The sequence below is a fragment of the Gymnoscopelus microlampas genome, assembly GCF_963454915.1.
Source record: "Gymnoscopelus microlampas genome assembly, chromosome: 3".
NCBI classification, from domain to species: Eukaryota; Metazoa; Chordata; class Actinopteri; order Myctophiformes; family Myctophidae; genus Gymnoscopelus; species Gymnoscopelus microlampas.
In genome coordinates this window covers 14,080,552-14,099,880 of record NC_139940.1, presented here as the reverse complement: position 1 = coordinate 14,099,880, position 19,329 = coordinate 14,080,552, and the positions used below count along the sequence as shown (strand labels likewise).

The 19,329-nt window shown below is 41.9% G+C and overlaps 2 protein-coding genes across 3 annotated transcripts in view; one reads left to right on the top strand and one right to left on the bottom strand.

The window, feature by feature from the left end:
* The window catches only part of casp2 (caspase 2, apoptosis-related cysteine peptidase), a 20,299-nt gene continuing 970 nt past the window's right edge, over positions 1-19,329 (bottom strand). Inside the window, exons 2-11 of one of the 2 annotated variants that reach the window (XM_084053544.1) lie at positions 19,252-19,329; positions 18,351-18,521; positions 15,313-15,382; positions 14,554-14,645; positions 13,562-13,744; positions 12,478-12,606; positions 8,865-8,955; positions 7,468-7,668; positions 5,434-5,543; positions 1-4,603 (exon numbers count right to left, since the gene is read on the bottom strand). The exon at positions 19,252-19,329 is cut by the window's right edge and continues 73 nt beyond it. In XM_084053544.1, coding sequence (XP_083909670.1) covers positions 4,469-4,603; positions 5,434-5,543; positions 7,468-7,668; positions 8,865-8,955; positions 12,478-12,606; positions 13,562-13,744; positions 14,554-14,645; positions 15,313-15,382; positions 18,351-18,521; positions 19,252-19,329 — 1,260 coding nt within the window. In that variant the 3' untranslated portion in view covers positions 1-4,468. The remainder of the gene's footprint in view (positions 4,604-5,433; positions 5,544-7,467; positions 7,669-8,864; positions 8,956-12,477; positions 12,607-13,561; positions 13,745-14,553; positions 14,646-15,312; positions 15,383-18,350; positions 18,522-19,251) is intronic. The other variant, XM_084053545.1, reaches the window with a different exon arrangement.
* rap1gapl (RAP1 GTPase activating protein-like) overlaps positions 10,745-19,329 on the top strand; it is a 22,433-nt gene continuing 13,848 nt past the window's right edge. Inside the window, exon 1 of the mRNA XM_084053539.1 lies at positions 10,745-10,919. Coding sequence (XP_083909665.1) covers positions 10,896-10,919 — 24 coding nt within the window. The 5' untranslated portion in view covers positions 10,745-10,895. The remainder of the gene's footprint in view (positions 10,920-19,329) is intronic.

Sequence of the window (19,329 nt, the reverse complement as noted above, 5' to 3'; positions counted from 1 at the left end):
TTTTGTTGCAAAACATGCTTTTATTCTGCCAAAATGCTTAGTTTTTAAATAAAAGTCCCATAGCAGTCGTGGCTTGTCAACTTTCTTAAGTGCTCAAGGTTCTTTATTTCCCTGAGTCACGTGTATACGGCAGCTTGCAGCTGTGTTAACGTGACGGCTGCCTGCAGCCATCAGGTTTTGGGGGAAAAAAGCACCTTCCCCAACGAGCTGTTTAACTGATTATTAACATCCCTAATATCAATAACAAATAAATAAAGATGCATACATTTTTTGTTTAAATGAAATGAAAAACAAACGTTTGGGCAGGACGGGAGAAGATGATTCAAGGTTACGGACACGTGCTGCTCTTTGCCTTCGCAGGGCAGACGAAGCTGATGCAAGAGAGTAAAAAACGAGCCCTAACCCTTTAACTACTGTATTTATGTAGCACCCCACCCACACTACTGTGCTACTGGATGCTTCATCAATCAATACTGTTCCAACCGTAATCCCCTTCTTCACTACTACAACACTGTTGTAACCAAACACACACTGGCCTGGCCAGGGCTTTTCTTAGAAACATCGATCAGTAATCACATGGGCCTTGAGCCATAGCTTTCTGTCTCTCTCTGTCAAACAAGCTGTCAAAGCAACCCAGTTTAATATATAATATGGTGGCCTCATACTCTGCTTTCTCACGTGGCACAGACTGCTTGCATGTTAAAAAAACAAAACAAACAAAAAACATCTTTATACATCTTGGCCAAGTCTCTTTTGTAAAAAGGGATTTGTATCTCAATTGGATTTCCTGTTAAAAAAAAGAAATTTAAAACAAATAAAAAACTATGGGAAGACCTGTGAAAACACTAGAACAGGGGTCTTCAACGTTTTCAGGCCAAGGACCCCCTACAGGGTCCCCACACATTTTTAGCAATGAATTTCCAAAACTTTTCCAAAACTTTTCCAGAATATTTAGCCCAATTTCCAGGCCTATATAACAATCATTCGGCGCAATAATGTGTCTCTTACTCCTATGTAGAATGCCCAAAGATAGGCAGTGTAGCAAAAAATAAAGTTTGAGACATACATTAGGCTGCCGTCACACAGCCCGTTCGGCGAAAAACTACTTATGTTACATATTTCGTGTAATATTATTCATGTTTATGAAAATGTTTTGTTTTAACAAAATCAATAGCCAAAAACAATGCATAGCCAAATATTTTTCCAGGACCCTTGATAAATTCCAGGACCTTTGATGATGTTTGATCAATTTCAAACCTTTTCCAGTACTGGATTTTTTTTTTTTTAATTTCAAAATATTTCCAGGAATTTCATGACCGTGGGGACCCTGCCCCTAGTTGAGAGAGAGATGGAGCAGGGACCCCCTCTAAATTGTATAAAATTGTGCTTCAGATTAAACTTTTTTAGTTTAACTTGGTCAGCTCTTTTTTCCCTCTACACCTATACGTCCTTGCCAAAAATAGCCAATCTGCTATTTTTGGCTCAAGTTCTCCTCAGAAAAGGGATGTTAGGGTTCAAGTGGTTAATGTAAAAAAAAAATCATGTCACACAGAGATTTGACGGACCCCCTGTAGTAACTCTGAGGACCCCCTAGGGGCCCCGGACCCCATGTTGAAGACCCCTGTTCTAGAACATGAAAGTTGTCATCAATATTCTTTTGGGGTGCCTGGGGGCTCAGCTAGTTAGTGCACTGACCAGTCAGTGCACTAACTCGAGTCCGGAATCCAACTCCCTTCATGTCTCCTCTCTGTATGCTAGCTTATCTATCTTTCTACTAAATGAAACATAAAACACATTGTCACATTGTCATTTATGATGCCGATTATAAAAATCACGGTATAACTCCAATCAGCAAAATGACTGTCCTATTTCATCAGTTTAAACAACTGATCCTCCTAACACAGCAGAGCGGCACAGCTAATGGCGGCTTTATACTTTGTCGTACGACGGTGTCTAATGCCAAAAACAGCCAATCTACAAGCTCACAAAGTGTTGTCGATCGACTATTTTGGGGCGTGGCACACCGTCATATGACAAAGTATAAATCAGGCTTAACTGGGAAGTGGTGCGTGGGTGGGTAGAGGGTGGGTTCAGAGGTCATCCACACCAGGAGAAATAAGGTTTAGGAGTCAGAGTTAGCCTAAAGGTCAGAGTTCATACGGTGGGCTGTATGACCTCAGAACTAGCACCACATTCCCCTGGTGGACCACCACTACCTCCACCCTGGGGGGGCTGTGGAAAAGAATACATCCTCCTTACTAGTGGGTGGTTGTGGTTTTCAAGACAAATTTTGAAATGGGAAAATGGTAAAGCACAAGGGAAGAATACCCCCAGATAGTGCTTTATTAGCTGCCTATTAAAAAGGTAGGGCAAACAGATAAAGGACAAGTTTAATATCAGTTTAGTTTTTCAAGTAAGTATATGGAAATGACTTAAAAAGGTGACCCTGAAAGCTAACTGCACAGTGATGACATCATGAGTGGAGGAAGTGTAAAATGTCTAGCATTCAAAATATTTGCAATGCTCTGGAGTCTGGAAGCCTCTCTACATTAAAAGGTCATATTATATGTATATTGATGATATAAATATCCTATATTTGTTTATAGGGAGTTTAGTTGAGGACAGACACGCTCCACTCGTTGACATCACAACAACTGAATGTTGGGAGCGGAGCACATTTAGCTGTTCAAACGCCTTTTCCCAACATTCATAAAACATATTTATTGTTTTTATGGGAATGCCAAATTATAACATAACGTCTGTAAGAACAGTTTTTTTTTCACATTATCTGAATAACTAGCATTTAAAAGTATCTGTTGCCCTGCCTATTAAGCCCGCTGTCATCACATCTAAAGATATACCTCTCTGTGACGACTGTGTGAAATAGCTGTGATCCGCACTCTGCACACCTACAGTACGCTACTGCAGGCTGCTTCACTGCATACAGTAACAGCTTTACTGTCAGAATCACTATATGCACCATGTTTGACTGAAATGAATATCAGGGCTGTCAGGCAGAAGCAACCTTGCATCTCCATATTTCACCCCCCTTATGTATGTCCTGTTTTATTTAAGTATAAGCTCATAGATCAAAAGTAAAAAGTATACGCTATTTCCGCACAATGCTGTCATATGGTATGACAGTCTCACGCAAAACACTGAGCTTATTGATCCACTAATTGTGCTTTTTTATGTTGAACACTTTTGAAAATATGTCTGTCTGTCTGTATTAACAAGAGCTTGTGACTAAATAATAACATTAGATCCATTGGAACACAGGTTAGCTTTTCGATTTTGTAAAAAGTAACGGTTTTGGAGATGCAAGGTTTCCGCCCGACAGCAACAATATACAATTACACAGCTATCAGGCATAAATGCTGTAAAATAATATTACCTGTTTTATCTCTGTAACTCAGAGTAAACATCATTTAGAAGTCTGTGAAACACACTAAAAATAAAAATGTCTGGACACTTAGACCTGTTATTTGTGATGTTGTTGGAGCACATTTCTGTGACAAACATGATAATACTCAAATGAATCACTGGATGATACAAACTGAAGCGTATTCTAAGGTTACACTAATGTTTATGTAAAAGCTAAATACTTTGAATGTAAAATAAGGAGTCCCCCTCTCTTCTCTATGGCACACTCTACTGCCCCCCACTGGTTGGCTGTGGTAACAATATGGCTGCCAGTTACAAACATCATGTACAAAACAGGGAATGGGACAATAATTCTTATAAAAACAATTTCTTACAAAATAAAAGCAACAAAAATAGATCTGTGTACAAAATACATTTTAAGAGACCCCTGAAACGCCAAGCACACTGCATAGTAGGAAACCATAAGCCCCCCAAAACCTTTTCATTTCTGTCCCATTCGCTCAGAAGATGAACACATTTAAAAACCCTTAACTGGCATAGATACACAAACACATGAATACGCTTAGCTAATAAGTTGTTTGCAAATACATGGCGCACTTTCCATGTACATGTAGATTAACATAAGCTTGTCGCATTTTGTGTTCCAAGATTTGTGTGTGTGTGTGTGTGTGTGTTTGTGTGAGTATTTGTACAGCAAATGTGAATTAATAAATCCTCTGTAAGAAGGTGTCTGGAGTTGTAGCAGTTGGGGAATGTCTCTGTGCGTGTGTGTCAAGAAGTCAGCTGAAATGCACGAGTGTGTGCTTCATTCTTCAGTGGCAATGGGAGAAATCCCAGGAATGGACTGTGTGTGTGTGTGTGTGTGTGTGTGTGTGTGTGTGTGTGTGTGTGTGTGTGTGTGTGTGTGTAATGTGTCCCCTTTAGTAGCTGATTGGATACCTGCCAAATGCATTTACACATACCTTGACTTTGTCCTCTGCAGTTACCCATCCTAACTATTAGGAGCAGCGGGCAACTATGAACAGCGCCCAGGGAGTGTGTGTGTGTGTGTGTGTGTGTGTGTGTGTGTGTGTGTGTGTGTGTATCAGTACTGGGGGAGGTACTTGGGGAACAGGTAGAGGTCTTTACAGAGGGAGCTGGTGAACTCAGACATCTCTTTACAGCGGTGGTGTGCTGTGCCGGGGGCGTAACCTTCCCTCTCTTTGATGCGTGCGTTTACCTGGCCAAGTACAAAGTAAACACACAACACACACACACACACACACATCTGTTACGACAAGTAAGACACGCAAACACGGGAAGCGAAGGCAGCTCGAAAATAACAATAAGAAGAATAAAAAGGAATGAGCAATTGTATCTGAAACTGTCCTCAAACTAAGGTGTTTTCAACTTGCCATCCGGCCTGAAATATGCACAAATGACATGGAATTCTTAGATATCCCAATAGATGAACTTGTGTAGATGCTTTTAGATGTGTTATTTTTGACTGTAGCTGCTATATTTCTCTCAGAGGAGTGTAATTAGTCACCCAGGGGCAGGCAGATTTCAGCCACACTGTAGTGCACTCTGAGATCTGTTAGCAGCCAATGAGAGCGTGAGTCACATGGGGGCGCGGCTGCACACAGGCAGTGCACACAGACACAGAGACAAGCCGAGCACGGTTTCATACAGTAGTAAGCTCCACTTGCGGAGGCGCACCTCCTTGCGCTGCGTTCGCAATTAAGGCATTTAGCAGGCGCTTTTCACAAGATCAGAGCAAATGATCAGAGTAAATGGAGCATGTGTGTGTGTTCCAATTGTTATAGTTTTGCACTTTCCAAAAAGAAAAGGTCATACAAGGTATTATGATTACTGTGTATACTGTATGAAATACATTGACAAAGATTAAAACTAAGGACATTTTCTCAGATTTTTGTTTGTTACAGTTATTTTGTAAGGCCTTTTATTCTAATTCAAGGTAACTAAAACTTTTTTTCACATCTAGTTTTTGTTATTTTGAGTTTTAGTTAACCATTATACCCTTGTTGTGAACAAGCATTTATTTTTTACCTGCACCAGCATGTCGGCGATGTGCGTGTCTCTAGAGCGGCAACGCAGTGCTGTGTCGAGCTCCTGGATGTACCATGATCCTCTCTTGGTGTTTCTCATTGCAGCCGTGCCTGACAACAGGTTATAATTAAATACACAATCAATACAATTGCGCTGACCATATCGCCGCTGTTGGGCAGAAACCTTGTATTTCCATATTTAAAAAGGGATTCTAGGCAACTTCAGAGATCAAAAAAAGACAAAAACTGTTGTCAAACAGTTAGTACCGTTGACTGACAACCCCTTCAGCCAATCAGCAGTTCATTCTCCTTCAGCCAATCAGCAGCTCATTTTCCCCAGCTAATATGAATGCCGAAAATAGGTTGCTTTATTCGGATACATACGTGTCACTGCCCGCCCCTGCCGGTTCTCTGATTTACTTTTTATTTTTAAATAGGCTCTGTCATGATTAATTGACCACATATATGAAATTAAACAACTAAATTCATTTTTGTCGGCTGCACTCGGTTCCATTCGGTTTCACTCGAACTCGCCACACGGACACGGATGCACACATGCGTGCGTTTCATTTACGTCCCGGACAGAGCTGGATACCCGGATGTCAAAACATAAATAGTAGGGAAAATACGGATTTCAGAAAGAGGACTGTGTTTCAATGCAGGAAAACACCCCAGCATCATTATATAGTGGCTGATAGAGGGGAAAAAATGCTAAATATATATATATAAATATTTTCAAATTTAGGCTTCAAGTTACCTAGAATCCCTTTAAAACATTTTTGAATTTTTTATAAATTAATGGTAACTAGTCCATACCCATGGGGGGATATGCGCACATGATTTGGCAACCCGGGAGCCAGCGAACACAAAAGCGCTAATTAACAGCTGACATTTGGGGAAAGTGAAAAACGGGCGTCGCTGTCGCTGTTCCATGCACATGATAATGGTCAATGGCTGTGTGCAAATTCAGATCAATTGCTCGAGCCACTGAGGAGAACCGGGCAGAAGAGATTTGGGCTGACCACCCTCACAGAGCTTTGCCAAATTATAGGAGGATGGTCCTTTAAACACTTAAGCCCTATTTTATACTTTGCCATACGACAGTGGCGCGCAAAAGTAGCGCAAATGGCCGGTCTTCTAGTAGCTCACAGCGTGTCGTGACGTGACCACACAATAACTACATTGGATCCATTGGAACGAGGTTATTTTTTTCCATTTCCTGAAAAGAAACGCTTTGGACTTACAAGGTTTCCATCCGACAGTCACGATATGTATTTCTTGTGAGTCGTGAAGACTCGAGTTTGAATCCAACTCCCATCATGTCTTGCATGTCTGCCCTCAGTTTCCCATCTCTCTACACTATCCATGTCGTATCCAAACAAACCGTAAAATGTCCCGCCCACCCGGCAAAAAAATGTATGTTCCCTTGTATTTTATTTCTTATGCCTGGCACTTCTCTCTAACCTAATCGACATATAGGATCACAGAATGTTGCCTAGACATTATGTTTACCCTAGACCGGATCAAGAAAATGCTTAACCCATTGAGACCTGAAGCCGATTCTACATGTCTCCTAAATCTCAACAGCCTTCTGAAAAACGCATGTTTCTATATCAGTGGTGCTCAATATTTTTCATGTCAAGGACCCCCAAAATTATATGTATTTGGCCGCGGACCCCAATCAAAATATTTTGTTCCAGGGACCCCCAGAAGCAAAGATTTGAGTTAAAAATGTTCGCTTTAAAAATATATATATTCAAAGATTTGCACACATTTTCACGATTTTTCAAAAATAGCAGATCTACAAGCTCGTAGCGCGGCACTCGGTGCCGCGCTACGAGCTTGTATATCTGCTATTTTTGAATAGCCAAAGTGTAAAATAATGCTTTTTAGCTCAAATCTAAAAATGACACAGTTCCAGGTCTTAATGGGTTAAGATATAATACAGAGTATCTCTGGCCAGTCATCCACTCCTTATATACTAACTACAACATAAAAGTAAAATAAAAAAAGAATGGAAAATAAATCCACTCACAAATCTTCTGACCTTTGAGGGAGGCGAAGCCGCAGATCATGTCAGAGCGCTGGGGTAGTTTTATTCTGGGCCTCCCCGTCTCCTCGCTCTGTCTGGAGGCTGGGTCCCCCTCTCCCTCCCTCCCAGCGTCCCTCTGCTCACAGCTGGGAGAGCTGGTCCTGTTTGGACCGTCTGTCTGCACCACACCACAGTCCATCTCATCTAGAACATGCAGGTGGGATAAGGAGAGAACGGTTCAGGTTTATCTGTTATTGTAGATCTGGGGAACACGCGTGTTTATTAATTAAGGATGGAATATAGATCACTCGAGCACTAAGACATTACCAGTATGTTGATGAGAACATCACACCAGCAAGTTCATTCACTTGTGTACTGTATGAGTCACCAAGGCTGATATTTTGTTACAACTCTTACTCGTGCTGAGACATCGATGCTGATATTTTATTGCAAAAAAGTTGCCCATGTTATGCCAAATTGTCAGGTAGATTACAAAGAAAAATCTGCCCATATTTGGCACTTGGCTGGTGTTAATTTCGGACCCTGAGTCCAGAGCTATTATTTAGTCACGAGGATGGGACCCAAGTAGAGGTGCTCCGATCACCGATCATCTGAAGCCCGATACCGATCATGTGGGTGGACATTTCATTTTTTTATTTCATTTTTCAATATTTATGTAGAATAACTTTTTACTATTTATTGTGTAGCAATAAAATACTATATGTCTCAAAACACTGGTTTTCAGTTGAATTATTGCCAACTAAAGAAATATGAATTCAAGAATTTAAGACAAATAGTTGCAGTTGCATTATTGCACATATGGTCAATTCAAGATGACTACAACAACATAGGTTAGCTTAGCAGACGTATATTTGAGCTGTATGATGATCATTTATTATTCCAGTGGTTTATCTAAGACGTTTTGAACACGTTTCACAGTGCAACAACTTCACTTTGAGACCAGGGCTGGGCTAGTTGCTGATCCCGATACCATGGCCGATCGATCCAAGCAACTCTAGCCTTCTACCACTGAAAGTATTCTGACCGGATGCTTCACCGCCGGCACTGCCTTCATCCAGGATATAGACACCATAAGTGTAGCCAGTAGGATTTAGCAAGGACGCTAGCCATCACAACTATGGACTGTTTCAGCTGCTACCAAATGGCAAGCGGTACCAAAGCCTTAAGGTCCGGACCAGCAGGTTCTGGGACAGTTACTTCCACCAGGCAAGTTGAAGCAACTAGCTTTATGATCCACTGACATTAAAGCCCTGTTGCCTGTCTGCCTACCCCCCCCCCCCCCACACACACACACAGAGCTGTGCAAACACAATCACACATAAACGTGAAAACATCTTCACACACACATGCTTCATTCATGACCATCTTCAATGCCTTACCTCCTCTGCAGGCCTGAATGAAGAACATCTTGGGTTTGTTCTGCAACAGAGGACAGTGGGCGTTGTCAAAGGCCTCAAACACCCAGTCCAGCTGAAACAGACAGAGGGGCACATGATGTAAGCCAAGTCACAAACTCCAACAAGACCTCGACATAGTATAGGTACATAATCAGGGGTGCACATAACTGGTGCGCAGGTGCGCATGCGCACCCAAAATAAAAAATGCGCACCACATCAGGCGACGCGAGGCGCTTTTGCGCACCAACAGCTGGGACAGGAATTTCCAAGCTTTTATTTTTTAGCAAAAATAAAAAATAAAAGCCTGGAGATCGAGGCTAGGAATTTACTTCCTGAAGCCACACTCACACAATCACTCTAAAGCACCCGTCGGCCCCATGTACAGCCATTATAGGCACAGGGGTAGAGATATGACTCGCGTCGCCTCGCATCGCCTTGCATTGCCTTGCTGCGTGCACGCAGCCAGCAGCGGCTGTTAGAGGCACTCGTGACCGATGATGAACGCACCGTAATGGTGCAAAATATGCCGTGAACGTCCCAGTCTGGCGGATAAAATCAGCGCAGCAGCACAGGGCACCAACCTTGGGGGCTTTATCTAACAGCGTGAGAAAAAAAAACGAAAATCGGCGGAATTTAGAAGCAGAGCGTCCTTTTTTTCTCCCCCCCCCCCCCCCCCCCGTTGACAAAACTGTCCGGTGGGCACCGTGCTGAACCCCCCCCCCCCCCCCCCGTTGACAAAACGGGACGGGCGCCATGCGCACCAAGTCACATGTCCAGGTGCTCTTCTGCGTACCAGACCTAAAAAGTTATGTGCACCCCTGTACATAATACGCCCTCAATTACGTGCAAAGTTAAAGGCAACGAGCCTGCGTTATTTGACAGAAATCTATGCATTTTCCTGTTATTTCTGACCCCTTGATAAACTAAAATGTCTATTATGTTTGATGAAATTAAACCCCAATTTAGCAATTACAATGGTAAAGAAAAAAATCACACCCTGTGTGAAGAGAGTGGTGCCTTTGATGAGCCCCGTATTGATGTTGTCATCAATGTTTGTTTATTGGACATACATACATACAGACACGCGGACAAAGTCAGATATAGGAGTGGTTGGCACCACTCAAAAATATTAGAACATTGGAAGGAGGGAGGGAAGTGCGTCTGAGAGAGAGGGGAGTTCAAGTTCAAGTATTTATTTGCCATTTCAAAACAAGTTTGATAGGAAATTGTCTTGGTGCTTCCTCTCACATACAAGACAACACAATAAACAACAGCACAAAGACAAGAACAAAAAGAGACACAAGAAACAGAACCAAACCAGGACCAAGCTGCAGCTTTGGCTCATGTATACAGTATAGACAGTAGAAGAAACTGCTTAGTGCAATTATGTAGCAATTTTTAAAGTGCATACTTAAAGTGCATACCGTCTAGTTTGTGGGGAGTGTAATGCCATAAACCATTCGAAGGGGCAATGTGATTGGCAACAATCCTAGTGACTTATTTTGTAGATAACAGCACATAACAGCTCGTCTTACTTTATCATCAATACATACTTTATTCTCAATTCTTATCACTTTGGTGCTGGTGATATTTCTTTGGGGGTGGCTAAAACTTCTTTGGGGGCACCACAAATTCTTCTATGCAGGAAAAACCCTGATCTAAATGATATTCAGAACAACATTCTTTTATTGCATGTCATGTCATGTCATGTCAGGTCCTTTGCCAAAGTAGTGTGAGATTGCATCACGTCATAGTGCCTGCTGGAGCCTGGCAGATAGGGAGAGGCACTGAATGGTTGCTGTCCTGGATGCGGTGGTTCTCCAGACCAGTGGAATGCATTGGTTGTATTACTTTAAGAGGTAGCAACAAGTCTGACGAGTGTTCTGTGCCCGTTTGATGTGCCCCGTCTTGTAAACAGTATTATCGGCTATGTAAACGTCTTGTTATTGTCTTAATGGACGATTATCAAGTGTTTCGCGGCTAAAACAATTCTTGTATTGTCGGATTTGGAGGATGCAGTCCCATTCTCCTTCACAGGTGAGAGTATCCATTGTTATGCTATGTTTAGTAGCAGGTAATCGTTCAGTCAGTGTACTGGTCTATCAAGCCAAAAGTCTACTCTGACTGAGCACCTTTGCTCTGCTATAATACTGGTGGGTATGAGCTGTTGTGAATGATGTCTTACAGCTCATCTGAATAGCCAATGTGCCCTTCGAGAGTCTGTGATATACTGTATTGTGCTGCTCATTGGCCAAAAGTGAAAGATTGCATTAGCAGTAGACAGATATATGTACAGTATATTGAAATCGAGAAGAAAAATAAAACACAATACCATAGCAGTAGACAGCTCCCAATTGTAGATGTATGTAATAAAGTCATTGATTTAAACTTTGAAAAAAGTAAAAAAAACGTATATTTTACATAAACTTATATATTTTTTTGCTTTGTACATCTTTGAAATACTAATTTATCCAGCAGTCTGCACCAGTTGTAGTAAAGAAAGTGGGTTTCCATGACAATCCCAGGCTCTGAATGAAAACAGACATTTACAACAGTTCCCACTATCCACTGACCACTATCTAGGATTATAGCACTATCCGTACACACAGGAAAACAATGGAATGCGCGATTCATTCATCACCGCCACCGATTGCATTTTGCCATCAAACCTGGGAGACTCAATTTTGGAGTTGCTGTGCGACGGGGGCTTATACGCTTGTTTTTAACGAGTTCTGTCTGAGTATAATTTCTGGCTGGCCTGCAGCAGAGAATACACGCAACTTAGCGAGATGGCAGTGGAAACACTCCTCTTCCATTCCATCCATCTTTTCTGCTCTGACCGCAACTCAAATTAAACACAGAACCACAATGTTTTCCTCTCCTCCTTCCCTCCTCGGTCTGACCGGCTGGTTGTATCAAAGCAGGTGCGTGCATTCATCTCATTAGGTGAGCACATTACAGCGAGTTCAACATGGTATCATATACTGTAGTTTTAAATTAATTACATTTTGGTAGCATGCCTAATAGCGTGATACAATGTGGATGAATTGTAATTTGTATATTAATTTGATAATAACTTGTTTCAATCATCATTTGCTGGCAGGGAAAGAGGAGAGGCAAGATAATGAAACAAGCAAGCAGAAACAGACAACAGACAGTCCAAGACACAACAGACACTGACACTGAAAATAAAACAAATGTCACTTGAAATTTTACTCTCATTTTTGAAATGTTCATAATAAACCTTTATGTTGAGAAAGAAATAGTCTCTTTGTTTAGTTTTTTAGCCCATTTTGGGCAGAAACCCCTATTTGTAACTATACATTTCAGGACTGGAACCCCTTTTGGGGTTCTTGTTGCTATGTACAGCATGTAGCAACATACATTTGTTGTAATTTTTGAGTAAATATTTGAAGTTTTTCAGAAAACTTAGAATCGGTCCTCAGGTTTAAATGGGTTAACACAGGCCTAAGTGGTCCCCAAAGGATGAGGAATGAGTATAGTCATGCAAAAGGTTTGAAAAAAGCTGCTCCACAGCGGCCACAGCACACGCACGCACGCACACAGACAGACACACATACACACACAAACTCACCGGCAACAGCTGTCCATCTGTGCCGTAGATAGCACCTTCTACTCCATGTGAGAGTAGACACACCACACAGCTGTCCATGGTTCTGTGCTCCTGGCGTCGACGAAACTGCTCAAGGCATGCCCGCATGTCCTACACAGTCAGATACACAGAAAAAAAGCTCAACACAGGCAACAGAAAATGAAAGATATCGTTGCATAGATGTCCAACTAATAGACATCTTTAATACTGTCCTTGTGGGGACATCAGGGCTATTTTTCATTAAAAATGCTATTTTTTTTTACTGCTTGCCCAACCTACACCTATTTTGTACCAATCGTAATTTGGAATCCTAACGTCCCCCATACTATCCTTCAGGTTTTTTTGGTACACAGGGACAGTAATACATAACCCACTCCACACACATGCGCACGCACACAGAGAACTACCGATTTTTTCATTCCCCTTGGTAGAGTAGCCAGCACACAGAGAGATATTCCTTTAAACACTCTAGACCACTGCTTCTCAACATGGGGTCCAGGGACCCCATGTTGATACTTGAGGGGGTTCCAGGGGTTTTGCAGCTAAATCACTGATAGTAAAAACCAAATGGACCCTTACGGGTCTGTAAGTCTGCAAGTGTACAAATGGAAATCAATTTCTCTCAGATAAATTAACACAGGATTGAGTAGACTGGGGTCCCAGAGAGATAGCATCATTGCCTGAGCAATTAGCACCATCTTTATAACAGGCCAGCAGGCAGGACCCTGTGAAGTGCAAGTTAAGCAAACATCTCCTCCATTCATTACCTCTTTCTGCGTCCACAAACTAAACCACTTTACTAACAACACTGCAGGGAATCTGTATCAACCCGTGTGTGTGTGTATGATTTGTTTGTTAGTCACTTGGATGTGGCTGGAAGCAGTCAATTACTGCACAAAAGAACATCTGTGTGAATGTCAACAGAAATGACAAGTTTGAGTGTGTGTGTGGGCTTAGTGTTGTGTATGCATTTGTTTCTGTAGTTTCCATTCACATGCATGTGTATCAGTGCATGTGCGCATATGGTTTGTGTTTGTCTCCGTTTGTGTATGCGAGCGTGTGTTACCTGAGCAGGGAGGTTTCTCTTGACAATGACCACATAGTCCAGCTCTGTGAAGACCTTCCTGAGGACCTCCTCGTCCACCTCGCCTCCCTTCCTGGAGTCGAGTTCGGGGGCGGCGTGGGGGTCAAAGGTCACGTTGCTGATCACCATGGCGAAGCCCCGTGGTGACGACGTCATTTTGTAGGACTGGAGCCAGACACAGTTCAGGAGAGAGACCGAGGGGGAGCAGGAAAAGTGAAAGAGAGAGAGAAGGGAGACAGAATGATTATAATGGAGAATTAAAACAAAAAGTTAATTAAAAAAACCTTCTTCAAAAAAAAACTATCTTCCATTCCACTTTCATCTGTAAATCATATCTCCCTCCTCATATCCTCTTATTCCCGTTTTATACTGTTTATTTTGAAAAATGTCTCCTTCCTCTCGTCTTAGCCCTAATCTATTGGAATATCAGCTAAATGCGTGAAATGAGAGCAGTAACATGCGGAACAGAGACCAGCATTAGCTGATAGCAAGACCCTAGTTGTCATGAGACCTTTTAAATAAATGATTTTATATCATTGCTCAGTTTCAGTCTATAAGTCATGTAGCTCTACATCTAGTTATGTCATAGCCAGACCTACAGATAGAATGTTTCTCCATTCATAGTAATGTGTTCATTCACAGAAAATCACATATCAGAAAATCCTTTTCACAGCTTCTGTTGAACCTAGTAGTACAGAATACAATGAGAAACATCATTCTCACGAATCTCACAGCCTTGCTGAACTTATAATTCAGCAAGGCAGTCTTCTTTGAACCTAGAGTATAGAGAGCGACTCAGCCAATAAGTGCAGGTTCAAATAGTTAATAGGAGAGTTTTTCACTAGAGTTCCTAGACAGATCCCCGCCTGTGACACCGGTGACCTTGTTTAGAAGAGCATAAGGGCCACAGGCCCAAAAATAGCATGCAATGTTTGCATTGACGTCATCCAGTGGGGAGTGAGGTGGAGTTTTACCTGCTGGTAGTGGGTGAGGTAGAAGTCATGGGAGCAGGCCTGCACAGGAGTGGTGATGGGGCTGTCAGCATCCAGACTCATCTCCATGGACTCTGGAACACACACAGGATCATTGTTACACGCTGCTCTGCATGTCTGCTCCCATTACAATACTGGACTCCATCCAGAATGTCTCAACCACCAGAGAGAGAGCCATTCAAGGCTTAAATGTTTCTGTAACGTTTGCAGCTTGTTGTGTGGTAATCGGAGCCTCTGGTATGACAACAACCTTTGTATGAGTGCTGTGAGAGAGTGAGTCACTGACGGGGCGTGGCGCATGCAAAGAGCTACCACTCTGCCACTTCTCACACCGATACGGTTATATCACACGGAACACTTGATACGCCTGTCCGTAACAATAGTTAAGCCTGATTTATACTTTGTCGTACGACGGAGCATAAATCAGGCATTAGTGACAGGAAAATACCTGTCTGTACACAAGTCGAAGCATTCCAGTTCCCAAAGGAACTGTTAGAATAAAAAAAGCTTTTTCATTATTCTAGGTTTTTGGAGCATTGCCCTAGTTTACACCTCTGGGAAAGCAAATTAACTCAACCACCCTTCTCTTTAAAACAGGACTTTGAAAGAAACACTTTCCCCAGACCCCACTCATTACTCAGTCTCCAAGGAGACAAGAGAAAAATATTGTGAGCAAAAAATAAATACTGATATAGAGGGCTTTTGATGTTGAATGCTGGCCACAGCGTATCAAACACTCACCATGTGTTCTGGGTCTCTTAGCAGCAATTACTTCTTCAGTGGGGAAAGGGAGGGACGAGTCCACAAACCTCTGAAATTCAAAAATCACACATGCATAAGTAATTAAACTGAATTACACTGGGGGAAACAGTATGTGTGATGGTGAAAGTCAATCATTTTAATGCATCTACTTTAGCAACTCCCCTGTGGAGCCTACGAATTGTTTAGTTTTTTTTTGTTATATTGATATACCCTGTTGGACTACATTTAGTCCCTCCAGAAAAAAAGTGATTTCGCGATCGCATAATTCAATGCATAATCAGTCAAATGGCACAGATCGCAACTTTCGCAAATTTCGGCTTTTTTTTTTTATTCCCGCAATTTCACCGCATAAATTCACATAAATCCTCTGCATATTCCATTGCATAATCAAGGATTTTTGCCCGCAAAATCAAACACTTTTTCCTGCATAATGAAGGATTTTTGCCCACGTTTTTCTGGAGGGTCTAAATGACTAGCAAAATTATGACCAGCAAATCAGCACCATGTCAATCCGGCTAACAGTTGACAGGAGTCAGGATTCTCTGTAGATCCAAGTATGACTGTTATGTATTAATGCCCAATTTATACTCCGTCGCATTATGGCGTTGTGCAATCGAGTATAAATTGAGCCTAAGTGGCAAATGATAGATATTAAAATGGTTGTAAAGGTGGTACCCACTAGTAACTCATCTGATTAAATCTGCAGGCTAACCTCAGGTTTATGTGGGTTGATATTCTCACCTCCATCTCATTCTTTCCCGTCTGTCCCTCTCTGTCAGTCTGTCTGTCTGAAGTGAAGCCTATTTATACTTTGTTGTACAATGGTGTCACACACCAAAAACACCAAGCTCTACCGTCTGCTATTTTTGTCACGCGACACCGGTGTACAACGGAACATAAATTGGGCATGAGAGCAGCAGTCTGTAGTACCATGGACAGGCCAGCCTGCTCAGGTCTCTCTGTTCCTCTCTGTTTGCTATCCACTGTCTGGACGAGAGCTGTATGACTGGACTGTAGTTTGTAGGGATATATGATCCTAGCTCTCTCTGAATTATATGTGAATTAAGGCCATTGTGTAGGGTTGGGGGGGGTCATTAAAGCTATGGATACCTTTTTGGATGAGTGTTATAATAATGACTTCAGTCTGCATATTGAGGCATAAAACTGTTGTTTTTTTGTCATGTTCAAAGTGGGCAAAACGGCAATGCTGAAATAACGAATTCAACACTTCCTTTCCGGTGTTTAATATGCGAGTAGACGTGAGTGAAAGTGGCGAGGAAGAGACTAGAATAAATATACCAAAGATTCTTCAGGGATGTCACTGTCATGCAGAAGTGCTTCAGAATCATGGGGCTCTTGAACTGCAAAACACTGATTTCAGATTGTTTGTCACGTCACTGCCCTAAAGTTGTTATCTTTCCTCTAAAGAAGGTAGCAAAACATGGAGCAGCACCTGCCCATTTTAAATCCAGTGTCTGGTGCAACTTTGGCGTTTAGAATTGAAAATGCAAAAGCGTAGTTTTATAACATCACTGTCGGGTGGAAACCTTGTATGTGCAAAAACGTTAATTTTCAGGAAATGTAGAGTGTTCCAATGGATCCAATGTAGTTATCATTTAATCACAAGCTCTCGCTACTTTCGTGTAACACTGTCATGCGGTAGTAGGGCATTAATTTATGGGGAAAAAATATGAAATATTGATATACAAGTTTTCTGTCCGTCAGCAACATTATGACTATGCGTTATGTAAAGTCTGTCATGGCAAAATACAGTATTGTTGTAATACAGCCAAGATGCGGTTGCAACTGATTAATGCAAAGGAAGCATGGAGGGAACCTGTTGCATTACTTGGCCCACAGAGTGACAATGGAAACCAGTTGGGGAACTGCTGGGGACCAAGTTCCCAGCAGTTCACAGATGACAAAACGCATCACACAGACAATATGTCATTTTATCTGCAAAGACCTTTATCCATAAAGTGTCAGCAAAAATGTTTTTGCAACATGCCGTATGAGGCATTTACAGAATATCTTGAAAATGTAAATCAGCGCTCGCCACTCGGGGGGGGCGCAGTTGTAAAGTGCCTGCCCACCACCGCGGAGGTTGTTGTGGGTCCGAATCCACTGTGGTGCATTCGGCTTTGTCAAGCGTCTACACGAACACAATTGGCCCGTGTTCGGGGGAGGGACTCCGAAAATATAATCAACCGGTCATATCCCAGTATTAAGAATAGTAAACGGAAGTATGTTTTTCACTTTTTGGTATACTGAATGAGAATAATTACATAACAACAATATAAATAAAACAGCACTCACAGAAAGTTAAACTATGTATCATATTGTGAGGTCCCTATCGATTGCAGTCCATCTAAACACTTGACTAAAATACATGTCAACATATGACTGATAGTGGATAGCAGTTATACATGCGTATCCCGAATTATTTATAAACCTCTAGACAAATCAAATTAGTTATTTCTTCCTACACTATGTCAGTTGGATGGGAGATTGTGACAACTAATATAAAAGGTTGTCTTGGTGCTCCAGTCTCATCTTCTCTGGTGTCTGTGTATGACTGGCAGCCCTGTCCGACACTTTCTCAGGCAGAAACCTCTGAGGGACTCCATTAAGTGACTAGAGACTGGTAGTGTCCAAATGTAGCCTGTTTTTTTTTGTGTGAAAATATTTTGTCCGTCTAGCATTGATTTAAGCACTGCAAATTCTCTCTAGTACTCCGCATGTTTATTGATGACTCTTGTTGCCATCTACATTTAGTATGTGTATTGTGTGGGAGTATAAAGTATGCTGGGTGTGCAGACACATTCCTTGCAGCATTGGTTGATGTGACAATAAGTTACTGAATATTGATTCAGTATGATGTTGAGTGTGTCGCACACTGAAAATAGCCGTGCATGTTTGCATGCATGTTCACATGTGTGACATTCTGGAGGAGAAATCACACACCTACTAGTATAAGCAGCATAGTGGCCTACCCTATAAACTCAGCATCCCCTTACCTGGGTGTTCCTCTGTGTGCTGTCTCTCTCCGGGGCCTGGGCTAGCAGGTCACACAGGTGCTGCTGTTCCGTTTCTTTGAGGGCACAGCAGAAGCTGCTGAATGCCCGTGGACCTCGCTTGGGGAGCAGGAAGAGTAAGCGCCAGTTACGCTTCTGAGAGGTTTTCTCAGTCTAGAGCAGAACAAGAGGTGACAGGTGAGAAAGGAAAACCATGTGAGATCATTTAAGAGACACACTGGGACAGCCTGGTAGCTAAAACAACAAGTGATCTAAAAGACAAAATCTGTATATCCGAGGTTAGAATCTGGGATCCATTTTCTGTCTATCAACACAAAATTAATTGTAGGGGCGTGCCACAGTCACATTCATAGATCCACAGGAATACTAAATGAGGGCAAACATAGAGGTGCTCTAGGGTAGAAGAACTATAAGTTACAAACGTAACCCCAACTGTGGGGTATAGTGAATGCAGGAAGATTTTTTTTTAATAATTATTGGACAAGGATGATTTTTCTAAGGATTTTAAACACACCAGGGTACATGGGGAAAGGGAATTTAACGAACAAAATGTCACTAAGTACAGCATAAAGTGCAATCTCTTCAATGACTGGTTCCAATTGCAAAGGAACATGGTAGTATTCAGTAAAACATGAAAGTGAAATGTAGTCTACTCTAATCCTGGTACTGCCTGGTCAACAATTTGAGCATAAACATTTTGGGACAAACACAACTAAAATGAATAATAATAATACATAATATAGCTCACAATGTGTCGCGAGCTTGTGTATCGGCTATATTTGGTGTAGTGTGTGTGTGTGTGTGTGTGTGTGTGTGTGTGTGTGTGTGTGTGTGTGTGTGTGTGTGTGTGTGTGTGACACCTTGAATGACATACTGTACATACCAGAATACTCTCTGCCATGCTCTCTGTAAGAATGTCGTCTGCCTGCAGTGTTTGAATGAGCATTTCGTCCACCACCAT